Source organism: Coturnix japonica, chromosome 1 (assembly GCF_001577835.2).
Source record: "Coturnix japonica isolate 7356 chromosome 1, Coturnix japonica 2.1, whole genome shotgun sequence".
NCBI lineage: Eukaryota > Metazoa > Chordata > Aves > Galliformes > Phasianidae > Coturnix > Coturnix japonica.
The window spans coordinates 149,087,464-149,100,571 of NC_029516.1; the positions used below are offsets into that span (position 1 = coordinate 149,087,464).

The 13,108-nt window shown below is 40.1% G+C and overlaps 1 protein-coding gene across 1 annotated transcript; it reads right to left on the bottom strand.

Annotated features, from left to right (window-relative positions):
• Positions 1-4,661: 4,661 nt before the first annotated feature.
• LOC107308114 (snaclec bitiscetin subunit beta-like) lies at positions 4,662-12,075 on the bottom strand. Its single transcript, XM_015851737.1, has 6 exons — positions 11,884-12,075; positions 10,147-10,238; positions 8,219-8,433; positions 6,476-6,607; positions 5,353-5,488; positions 4,662-5,103 (listed from the first exon to the last, which is right to left on the bottom strand). The coding sequence occupies exons 2-6, from the start codon at positions 10,202-10,204 to the stop codon at positions 5,021-5,023; spliced, it is 624 nt and encodes a 207-aa protein (XP_015707223.1). The 5' UTR covers positions 10,205-10,238; positions 11,884-12,075; the 3' UTR covers positions 4,662-5,020.
• Between the last annotated feature and the right edge of the window lie 1,033 nt (positions 12,076-13,108).

The window sequence follows — 13,108 nt, forward strand, 5'->3', positions numbered from 1 at the left end:
CTGCATCATCAGCCACCTCCTCCTGGACATTATATATACACTTTATATTCTGCATGAGAAGCAGAGTATTAATAATTCCTTGTTTCATATATTAAAATATTTATTCTTCATGTTCTTTCTACCCTCTCTTTCTTAGATATGGCAGTGAGTGATGAAAAGATATGTCCTACATTAAGAACTTTTCCAAGAAATCCAGAAATCTACACTATAATAAAATTTGCTCAAAAATACAACAAATCTTTTCAGCTTTCATTGATGTATATGTAGAGCTGACTAATTAGAAATTAATTAGTGCATTTCATCTGAATCTGTTAGCACACAGTCTGAACCTTAACTTTTCTGCTAGTAGTCTTGGTGCTGCCATTCCTGAGATGCTGACTGTGGGGACATTGGTCTAAATGAAGGAAAGCATTTTCTGGGTATTCAAAGACCAGTCCTGCTAGTCTCCTTCCCCTGTTCAATAAATGAACCTTGCTTTTTTTAATCCAGTATTGTGGTGCTTTAACAAGGAAAAGCAAAACTTCTGTGATTTGCATTATTAACTAAACGCACAAATGACGAGCTTGGAAGAAGATGGGTGGGTATGGAATGAAAAACACGGATTGTGATTCATGGTGTGACAGGAGTGTTGGGTTGCAGGTATTCCCTATGATATTTGGAAGTAAAGCACAATGTAGAAATTTCAGATTCATTAATCTGCTTAGAAAACGTAAAGCTGGACAATTTGAGGGCCTTATGTCTTACCAAAGCACTGATTTGTAATGGCACAGTCTTCTGCCTCCTGTCAAGGATTTCTTCCTTGCTGAAATCTGTTCATTGACTTTGCAGAGACATGGAGACTTCTAGTTGTGATCCACTTCATCCTAGAAGAGTCAGCTGACTGTGATCAGAGAAATTTCTCCCTGAATATTCCTATTGTTTTCCAAGGCCTAAGGAGGTAGATGAGGACAACTCTCCCTAGATGACAGCCATGTAGATGCTCAGGGTCAGGGAAATGAATCCCATCCAAACTGCTCTTTTTTTGCATAGGACTTAGGCCAGTGGAGCTATCTTGGTCTCTCAAAGCACTACCAGTCTGCCTGTAGATCATCAACTCTGATAATGATGTTCAGAGAAGCAGCCACAGAGGAGTGGAGTTGATCTACAAATCTGAATTCATGAGATATAATTTTTTCATGAGTGACCCATCTCTCATTTCTAAATTAAATAGTTTCTCAGTCTTGCCAGTACTAGAGATACTACTCAATCTAGCTCATCTAGCAAGGTGGTAAGGAAGCATCATCTAGCAAGGAGATGAATCTTTTATTCTTAATGTTGTCAGTGATCTCAGTCATCCCTTGAAGAAGGGCTTGATCTCTGGCCACTCAGACTCTCATGTGGTGTCCACAAAGTACAGCAGAGGTTTAGCAAGAGCAGAAAACAATTTTGTGATAGTTTAGCATAGCAAAGCCATGGAGAGGTGGTTCAAAAAAGGCTTACTATCACCTCAACCTTAAGGAGAGTGGTTGAGGGAGCTGGGATTGTTCAGTCTGGAGAAGAGGAGGCTCAGGGGAGACCTCATCACTCTCTATACCTGAAGGGAGGTTGCAGTGAGCTGGGGGTGAGCCTTTTCTCTTGTGTAACTAGTGATAAGACAAGAGGGAATGGCCTCACATTGCACTAGGAGAGATTCAGGATGGGTTTTGGGAAATACTACTTTTCTGATAGAGTGGTCAAGCAGTGGAACGGGCTGCCCAGGGAGGCAGTAGAGACCCTGATCCTAAAGGCGTTCAAGGAACCTTTAGACATTGTGCTGAGGGACATGGTTTAGTGACAACTATTGGTGACGGGTGGATGATTGGGCTGGATGGTTTTGTAGGACTTTTCCAACCTTGGCGATTTGATGATTCTATGATACTTCCTTGCAGTAAAAGAAAAAAATCCCCTCTGTAAGCAGAATATAATATTTCAAGAGAAAAACTACTGTTTCACAGGAAGAACTACTGGCAGCGCTTTCAAGACTTTTGAGGAATGATGAATTATCTCCTGTATGTGTGCATGATACAGGGTTTTTTATTAGCCCTTGGTGTATTTGGAGCATGTATGTTAATCATCACTTAGAAGCAAGAAGAAAACTGTTATAGTCTTTTGAGGTGAAGGCTGTGTGTAAAGCAGCTCAGGGTCTTGTTGTATACTGTAGCGGTCTGGAAGCTGAATTAACTTACTTTTTTCCTTTCTTTTTTTTTTGTTTTTTTTTCTTTTTTCTTTTTTCTTTTTTTTTTTTCCCCAGTCTTAAGCACAATCACCCATGTCTACAGAAACGGATTTCTTGCTTTAGAAGAAGAAACGCATGATTTTATGTATTTCCTACCAGAAAAAGGCAAAAAGGACTATTCAAGTGATTTTCCATCCTTTCTGTACGGTTCTATAGGATTAGGTGTATTTGATCTATGTCATTTGTGGACTCCAGTGGGCTTTTTATTCAAATTCTACAGCATTTACCTTAACACTGATTTGGACTTTCAACAGTGGAACACAGAGTTCTCATTTGGCAGAAAAAAAAATACCCTTTGTTGTTGTTCTTCTTGTTGCTGTGATCCAAGGGTGATCTTTAAGTTTATGCATGTATCTGCAAAGAGACATCTAGCCTGCATATAAGACTATACATGAAGTAGGGCCGTTACGTATATGCATATGCAAAGCTCGGCTTTTGTCTCCAAAAGCATGTACACACACACACACACACACACACACACACACACGTCATTCTGGACCACTCTCACTCTATCACAAAACAAACATTATGCTTAATTGCTCACATTTATCCCTTTAGCTTTCATGTTGTGGTAGCTGCTTGCACAAATCAGGACTAACCTTTAGTTTGCATAGCTCAGAAAACTGTGTTAACAAGACACCAATCTAATGTCATCTACTGCCTGGGGGAAAAGAACCCACAAGTTAGGCAAAGTGTGTAGAGTGATTGACTGTCAGCAATAAAACATTCACAAAGGGCTACCACAAAGTTCAAATGGTTTGGCAAGGCCTTCTAGGCTGTATTGTCTCACAATTCTAACAGTGTACAAGGAGGGATTTAATGAGTAGTCAATCAAATGTATCTTTTGCAGGGAATGGTGTCCCCCTTCCTATTTCTCCATGTTGTGTTTTACTACATAACAACAAACAGCCCAGACAGTTCAGAAGAGGGTCATCAGCTTCATAAGCCAGTTCAGAAAACACGAATGACGAATTGTCTCACATCTTTGTTAGAACATTTCTCCTTTATCAGCCTTAATGCTCTTTTTTCATAAATAAAGCCATAAATTTTCAGTGCATGCCTTCCTGGAAACCTTCCTGGAGAGCTTCCTTCCTTCTTCTGGCCTCTAGGTATCACCATAATATAAATAAGAAATGAAATTATTCTAATTCATGGTCATGGCATATAGACAGATTCCTTCATATCAGCTTGGGAACACAATAATTAATTGCTTTTTAAAAACGAATTAATAAATAGTATTCCCAAACATGTACAGCTCAGGGAGGATGCTCAGTTTGTTGTCTGAAAATAGAAGCTTTTTGTTCATACATAAATAGGATGTGGGAAAATTTTCAGGTTTACAAGTCTATCTGTGGGTCATATTTCTGAAAGCATTTAAGTGCTTTATGGTACTGGCATGAAAAATCCTACCCCAGGAGCTTTTCTTTTTGAACCCTTTGATACCCACAAGTACTGGATAGTTGTTGCTGAAACATGTTCTCAGAGGAGACAGCCTGGCTGAAAGAAGTTGCTCCCTTTTAGAAAGTGATTTAAGACCAATAGATGTTCATTCTAGGGGGAAGACTCAAGTTCATTGTTTAAGGCCTTGCTATTTCTGCTGACCTTGTCTACTGATAGGCTAAATTGTGAGGTATTGCTAACTGTGATAAAGCTCCTCTGGTGTGAAGAAACATTCATTAGGAACTTAACTGAAGTAATGGCTTCTGTTTAAGTCAGTTTGTCAGTGACTCACTGAATGCAGATCAGGCTGTGTTATTGTCTCCCCAGAGCCTTCTCTTCTCCAAGCCAAACAAGCCTAGTTCCCTCAACCTTTCCTCATAGGAGAGGTGCTCCAGCCCTCTGATCATCTTAGTGGCCCTCCCTCTGGACCTGCTCCAAGAGCTCCCCATACTTCCCGTGCTGGAGTCCCCAGGCCTGGATGCAGTACTGCAGATGGGGCCTCACAAGAGCTGAGTAGAGGGGAACAATCACCTCCCCCTCCCTGCTGGCCACCCCTTTTTTCACGCAGCCTAGAACACAGTTGGCCTGCTGGGCTGCAAGTGCACACTGCTTTCTCATGTCCAGTTTCTTGCCCACCGGGACCCCCAAGTTCTTCTCCGCCAGGAAACTATCTAGTGATAGATCATATTGAGAACTTAGAAAACCCTAACTATGAGAGCAAGCTTTTGTTTCATTTAATGGGGTGTCATCCTATCCAGTCTACAGAGTGATGCATCACCTCCTGGGCCCAGTGGTACACTCATGACTTCTCCCTGTGATCTTGGCCTCATCTTATGACTATCCCTGTTTCTTGAACTAGCAATTTATCTACTGAAATATTAAAAATATTCAATTTATTTTACTTGGATCTATCTGACACAAAGAAAGGAAAAAATATCTCGGATTTAAAATGTATTACTTGGCATGATTAAATGGTGAAATGAATAAAGTTTTAATGCATGATTGGTAATTATTTAATAATTAAAGAGCTCTTATGAATATTCTTGAACACCCTGTGGAAAAGCTAAACGGTACGCTGATTTCATCAAGCATTCAAATAAAATCAGGATTTATTTTAATAAGATCATTATAAAGATAGTCTGCAGGAAAATCACCATAATAATGCAAACAGAACAGAAATGTCACTTGCTACAATACCTCTTCTTTTTTAGTATAAGACCTTGATTTTTCCATGCAAAAGATTTTTCTGCACTAAAGTACTTCAGGTGAACTCAACTCCAAATGCTGTGACAGCCAGTTGGGTTTCATCAGTGGTTCAGTGATAGGTTAACGGCGTTCCAGGCTTTGTTTGTAAGTGCAGATGAATGGTAGCCTCTGGCTGCAGGGGGAGCTGTCCCAATAAGCCCCTCCTGGAAACAAAGAGCAATCACAAAGGAATATTAGATGTGATAGAGAACCATTTCACTCCTGAGATGAAATCATTCAATCTCAGCTTGGTCTCCGGAAATCCATAGTACATACATTGAAGGTTTGAGCAACATTTTAATAAGATGGTGCTTTCTCTTTCTTATCCTGGAAAGAGTTATCCCCTTGAAATGTCAGAAGTTCAAGATCAAAGTAAACTACAGGAATCATAAACCATCCCAGGTTTTCCTTACCTCCAATATTGACCATCAGACAAAGTTTAAAGTTAAGCAGACTGTTAATTAGTCCTCCAACAGCATTGAAAATGGATGTCAGAGGCCTCTGGACAAAGGTTATCAAAGATCCATCACTCCATCTCAGTGACGAACCCTGCAGTCAAAAAAAGAAAAACTTCAGAAATCTAATGGGAACTTCAGGTTGCTTTTCAATTCTGAAAGTTGTTTGGTACAGTTACATATTTACTGATATGGAAAATGGACTGAGTGGGGACTTTCCTCCATACGGTTGTCAAAAGAGTTATTGCTTGTGGGGATATCATTGTTCTGTAGAACAGCATGAATAATTCATTTTCAATTCCGCATTAGATTAATTTCACCTCATCCTCTGTTCGTGAATTGTGCTCAAATAAATTGTAATTTTCTTGAATATATTTGTTATTCAGAACAGACAATAGCACTCATGAGTAATTCATTGCAGGTAGGTGACATTCAGGTGTTGAGATGCTTGGGATGGACACACTGGTCACTCATGCACCCTGTTACATGCTGAAACTTACAGAATCGAGTTTTAGCTTCTAAAAGGCTCTTAAAAGTCAGAAATTCACTTGCTTTTACCATTCTAAAATGCTAATTTCAAATTCATCATACCAGCAAGAGCACTGGTAGATTCATTGGCTGGAATACTGGCAAGAGGACATTCAGAACAAATCCATTATAATAATCTGAATGGATGTATCCATCTATAGAACCAAGTTGAGTCTACTGACCAGGTATGCTGCTAAACTGAGATTAAATAGAGAAATTATTACCCACCATCCATCCTCTTCTTTGAGGTTTGTACCTCAGCTCTCCTTCAGGGGGAATTTAACTGGAATATGATGTTAATGAGAGTTTATCCCTTCAACCTTTTTCCTTCCAGCTCCTATTTTTTTTCCGAAACCATTGAAAGAATATAACAGTAATATTGAATACTTCTCTTAGTTTTGATGAGACTGAAATTATTTTGTATGGCAACAAAGGGAAGATCTCCACTTGAAAACAAAAGCTTGTTGTTTTTTTTTAATAATAGGTTTATCAGTTGAGTCCTAAAGTTCTTTTGACTGTTGTTCATTTTCATTTCTGGTCCTGGCATACTTGCCTTTTGGTAAGTTCCCCCTGTCCAGAACTGGGTAGTCTGTTGTACCTCAGAAAGCCTCCGTAGGAATTCATTCTGTTCTGCACTGGTGATGCTGGTTAGGTGACCTCCTATAATTTTAGCCGAACATGTTTTCTGTACGGTAGAGAGAGTTAAACATGGGAAATATAAAATGGCTTCAGCTTTTTCATGACAAGCTTTCTGAATAAAAAGTGGGCAAAGAAAAAAAATGTAGAAAGAATGATGAGGAGATGGAAAGAGGCAGGCAATAAGAGAAAGTCCAAGAAAGGGAAATCTAAGAGGAGTGGAAATTTGAAGTGACAGGGAAATCCATTGAAAGTTTGCAGTTTCAAATAATGAAAAATCAAAGATAAGATAGAAAAAGAGAGGAACGGGGAGAAGAGATGCTCAGTGAAAGAAAAGGACAACGGAAACTGAGTGAGTAGCGTCTATAGTGCAACCAGTTGTATGGGCTTTCTGTACTGTCAGTGGAAATCAGGAGGTGTCTCCAAACTGCAAGAAAGAAACTGAAAGGATATGGATTCAAGTGGCTATCACTGGACAGAATTTACTGAGCAACACAGCATAGGTACCTCTGTACTTTTGATAGCTACACTTGGGCAAAATGCACTGTACAATGAAAATAAATGCAAAAAGACTGATGAGAAGAAAGGGAAATTTCAGGGCACCTGGTCCAAATGGACTCTATTTACTACCTTTCTTCCTCATCCCTCCAGCCAGATGGGAAATGGAGTAGGCAGGAACGCTGCTCCATTCTCGACTTTCTCTAAACTCAACTCCAAGAGCTTGATTTGCATTTGATAAAGAATGATACTTTCCTCTGCACCTTGAAGCAAGACCACTGTAATTGGTATTTAGGCTCAGGGGAAAACTCTCCATCCTGAGGCATTTAAATTTCATAGACTCTTGTAGACAGGGCTTAAGAGGAATATGACATGCCAAGGTAAACTTTTATGGAAATGTTTGTTTTAGTCTTCAGAAATACAGCATCAGGTGCAGGGTTTAAAATTATAGGGCTCACTTGATTTCTTCTGAGCATGCAGCAAAATGAAGTCAGAATGTATTTTAGGAAGCATCACAAAGTGGAAAAAGGGTTTGATGAATCACAGTTGAAGGCCAGACCCAGTAGGGATGGTGCTGTGTGCCACAAGGGAAGCAGAGGGAGAAATGTTTCAACTGTAACTCATCAGTTTGGTGTCCTCTTACAATCAACAACCCCAAGGAATCCCCACAGCTTCTCTTCACTGGTGTATTTATTCCCAGACTGCCCAGGTAAGTGGTGGACTCACCACTCCTGGAGATCTTCAAGAAATGTGTAGATATGGTATTGAGGGATGTAGTGGGCAGTAAGTGGATGGCTGGACTAGATAGTAGAGGTCTTTTCCAACATTTATCATTCTATGATTACAGATTCTTCATTTTAAAGCATGTGGAAAATAGACCCCAATCTCAACTCAACAGCGATACAGGAAAAGAGGAGAAACAGCAACTCTATGTCTATGTTCCAAGCAGGATGTTGTTAACTGTGGAAATATGTTATTTTATGAAGCATAGTACAACCTGTCTCATCAAGAGCACTGAAATGAGTATCAGGCACCTTTGGTCAACACTGGTACATGACAGAAGCAGCAGAAAGGGAAGGAAAAAGAGTTAGGCACAAGAAAGGTAAATGTGAGAAAAAAAGGGAAGAAATAATAAACACTCCTGTTTTGAGCAACCCAGTACCTCAGCTTCCAGCCATGTCATTCTCTCTTGAATAAGCATGTAACAGTGGCCTCTGTAACTAATCCAGCCTTTCTGGCATAGGTTTGTACAGATCTTCTTTGCAGGCGGGTCTTCTTGAGGTGGCCTAGGAATTACGTTATTTTCAGGCTTAACTCCACCAAAAAAATTAAACAAGAACCGAGCATTGCGATGCTTGGCTGTGGAGTTGCCAGCACCTGAAAAAAAAAACAAAGAATAAACTCAAAAGTCTCACTCATCTTTCCAGAAAAGAAAGTATTATTTCCCTATAATATCTTGAATCAACTAAGCTGAGTTCAGCATCTCACAGGGATGTTCAGTGAAGTGAAACTACAAAGTGAAAGGCATCCGGACACTTTTTATCATTATTTCCTGATTTTTAATTTTTTTTTTATTTTTTTTTTATTTTTTTTTTAACAATAAATGTAAAATATTAGTACACAAAGAGCACTAATTTAGGATTCAAATGCCATTTAGGTTATATACAGAATTAACTTCCTGTTGTCATTACAGGGTCCAGCGGGTGCAGCAGTACTTTAGCAATCTGTTCCACTGTGTGGTGCAATGCATCACATTTGTGGATCTGTCCCCTGGAAACACAGCAGCAGGTTCAGCAGGCCAGTTCTGAAAGGTGTGCAAGACTCTGTGGATTTCCAAGAGTCATCAGCATGTGGCTTGACTGGCTTGAATTGGAGTGTATTAGTCTCTCTTTGCTGGGGAGAGCCTATCTCTGTAAAAGTAATAGGGATTTCAGGCTGGTTCATCACATTGCTTCAGAGGAGAACAAAATACATCTGTCAGACCTGAATTAAGATGGATTTTGTTGAAAGTTCTTGGAATTGATTTCTTTCCACTTTCCTTATTGGTAAGTAGTCAGCAGAGTTGGGTTCAAGTTACAAAATATCATTGATTTCTCTCCCCAGACCACAGATGATTCAGCTTGTAATTTCCTCTACAATTATAGAGCAGGTCTCCTTAGAAACTACTTGTATCCATTCAAAGTTTCATCTTGTGGAAACCACATTTCCCCTCTCTTTGGGCAGATGTGCTTGGCACTAGTCCAGACCAGAAAAAAAAAAAAAAAAAAAAACCACAAAAAAACAAAAAAGGAGGGAGAAGGTATGATAAATATTTTCCTCCCATACCCTCTTTTCTGCTTCCTGAAGGGAGATTCACAACATTACTGTTCCAGCTCTCTCTGAGTGCTTTTGCTTTTCTGGCCAGCCCAGTCTGTGAGGCTGGCTAAGGTGCTGCTCATGCCTTCTCAACAGGAATATCTAGCATATTGCAAGTCTTTATCCTCTAAGACAGAACAGGACAAAAAACAGTGTCTTCTGCCCTGATATAGTGTCATGGTCATGCCACCAAAGCCTAGCCAAGCCAAGCTGATTGCACAATTGTCTCTGACTTGGCTAGCAGTTGTACATTGCTTCTTATGTAGAACTTCAGCAACACTCAGGGGAAGTCTCCACCTTCTCTTGGCATTCTCTGTGACCTCCAAAGTAACCCATCCCTGCGCAGGGAGTCCCTGCCATGGAAAGATTGGCTTCTGGGTTTGAGTGAGAGGGTCAGATAAACCACAGGACCTGGTCTGGACAGATAAATCACGGGAGCTAATGACAGTTTGCAGAGCTTTGCAAGAGAGAAGCTTGCACTGTGGCAAGGTCACATGCAGAGTGTCTCTAACTTCTGTTTTTTCCTCAGTACTTTTCTGAAAAGGTCGAGATGACATTAACTCATTTTACATTTAGAAAAACACCTCAGCTCTTCTTCTTTAATGACTGTGAAATAAGCCTGTTCTGACAACAGAGGCCAAAAGCTGAAGCAAGGAGGCAGATTTTATATACACACACACACATATATATATATATAACAAGATCAGACATACAGCTGAATCACGTTAAACTCACCTTCTGAGCCAGAGAGAGCTAAGGCTCCAAAAAGGAGAAAAAGAAACAGATGGGTCATTGTCAGGAGACCTGCTGGTCCTGCTGCCTGTGACCTGTAAAGAGAAGGTGGTGGTCAGTGTGGTACTTAAATGCTGGTGGAAGCTGGGAGCAGGAAAGATCTGCCACCCCATGAAAGAGACTTGTAGCAATGTATTTCACTGCACTGGGGAGAATGTGCTCATGAGATGGACTTAGAAATGCATGGCCTGAAGCATTGTGGATCAAAAAGTGTAGCAAGAGACCTGCAGTGTATGTCCCTGGGGTCAATACTGCTGCCAGTACTTCCGAAGATCTTTGTTAATGACCTCTGTGATAGAAGACATTGTACCATCCTCAACTTCACAGATGATTAAAACTAGGAGGAGCAGTTGACATCCCAAATGGTTGTGCTACCCTTCAGAGGGATCTCAATAGACTGTATTCTCTGTTTAGGTATAGTGCTGGGCTCTCCAGTACAAGATAAACACGGGTGTAGTGGAGTGAGTTCAGCAGAGCCACAGGGATAACAAATTGACTAAAGCATCTCCAGTATGAGATGAGAAAGATGGGACTGTTCAGCCCAGAGAATAGAAGGTTCTCACAATCTACCTTATTCTTGCTTCTTTCTGCCTACTCTGGTAATGTGTTTCCTGCTCCTTTGCTTACACCATTTATGTCAAAGTCATTACCTCTGCATCACTTCAGAATGTTGTTCAGCTCACCAATCAAAATTTAATTGTTTTTTTTTTTTTTTGTTAGATTTCCCCCCATCTTTCAGCATAGATTTTCTCTTTGCAAACCGTCCTGTTTCTCATTTGCTTTAGCGCACACATGAAGAGATAATTATCCACCTTCTCTCCTCATTCATTTATTCATTTTAACCAATTTTCACATTTCTTGTTTTAGTAAATCAGCTCTGAAGCGCATGAGAAGAATGCAGGAGAGTGAACAGAAAGTAAAACAGTCCTGGCATTTGTCAGGGATGACTTGTAGGGAAGGTGCCACACAGTTGCTTTGGCAGAATTAAAAGAACACCTCCAGAGCTACTGCAATGTATACAAGCAAGGATGCAACAAATAAGGACAGAATTGATGCAGGGCTGAAACCAGCAGCAGCAGAAGGTTGAACTTCTATTCATTCAATACTGTGGACAAAAGGTAGAATAGACCTGAAATGCCATTGCTGTGAGAAATTGAGAGATTTTGATAGACCTCAGATTGAGTTAACAGAAATCACTTGGTTAGTAACTCCTACATAGAGCAAATCAAAGACAGTCCCAGTTTGCACAGATTTTGACCTTCGCTATGCTACAAAAAAACCCTAGAGTGATTTCGTTTCAATTGTTGTGGCTCTGGATTGACAGTTGAGTAAAGAAGATTGAAAGCATGCCTATTGTGAAATTGAAATCACACCTATTGCATGGAAAAGCTACATCCGTAGTGCTAGAGATATAGAGAAGGTGTAGGGAATAGATAACAAATGAAAATGGTACCTCTGTAAAACAGAAAGTGGCAGGTATGTATAAATATATTTCCATATAACATACACACTCATATATACTCATGTATAATTGTAAACTTATGTAAGCATACATATACAGGCATAAAGATAGAAAACAGCTATGCAGACATATTAAAAATGTTAAATTAGTATTAAAACCCACCACCTTTTCTAAGAAGCTGGGGTGGTTCTAAGAAAAAATAGTAAAGAGTTAGATACCAGTTTATGAATGTGCGTTCTCCTCTTTAATTCCTTCCTCCTCTTCTCTTTGGGGGAGAAATCTTTGTCCTTGAGGTATTTATATTATGCCAACTTTTGCTAGCATGGTTCTTTGCTCTGGTAAATGAAACCACCTCCAGTATTATCCCTGACAGCTTTTGCTGTGGGAGTGTTTTCCCTCAAACATGGGTGGGTGGGATCTGTTTCTCGCCATACTTGGTGTACATTAATTGAAATGTCTGTGTGTTTTAGGGCCTTAATCTGAAACACACCCTTAATCTGGGCAATTATGTGAGAAGTCACATGGGTCCGTGGGGCAAATTCCTATCTCAGCACCAGAGGCAGTGGGGCTGTGCCTCCCTCAATGAGGGGCTGAGAGGCTTCCATGGAAATATCATCACTGGACGAAACCTGATTGCCCTGTCATCATTAACCAGTGTGTAAACATGTTTTCTGTGGCTAGACAGGTGTGTGGATGGAAGTATCACTTTAGCAATTGTGTGTGTGTGCTCTGTTTGTCTTCTGTTGTGAACAGGTACCTGTTCATCCTTGTGTTGGCTGCAGGGCAATACCTAATGGGGACTTTGCATACACTGTTCCTGAGGGAGTATTTTTACATAAGGCCAGTATTGAGTTCTGCTAGTAAAACAATGTTTTATGGGACAACGCTGAGAAGCTTTTCAAGCTCTATTAAATTTACATAGGCTCCTACCCATTTCTTAAATCCTGTTCAAACATCCTTGTGTACAACAAATATCATCCCTAGTGTCTGAAAAAAAAGCCCTGACGCATAGTACACATTTACACTGATGCACTTATATAAAATCCAAATATTTAGTAAAAGGTTGAAATGACCTCCATTCTTCCTCTATACAAATACGGTCCTACCATTGCTAGGCCCAGAAAAAATATCGACTCCTTAAAATTGTTTTTCACTCTTTGTCAGATGTGGGATATATTTTAATGAGGACATTCTTCACAGACACCACAGGCTGGAATCCAGGTCTTTCTTAGGATGGGTGATGTGGCTGGTTTTCATGAGTTTGCTCCACAAACGCCAAGATCCAAGAGCCCAGCTTCTTGGAATGCTTGTTGGAAGCCCACTCAGCCTCGTCACTCAGTACATTAGGTGTCTCAAGAAATTCTCTCAAGAGAATGACATCTAAAAACACATTGGGAAACACTTTTTAGGTGAACTTCTTTATGTACTGACTGCAAAACTGTG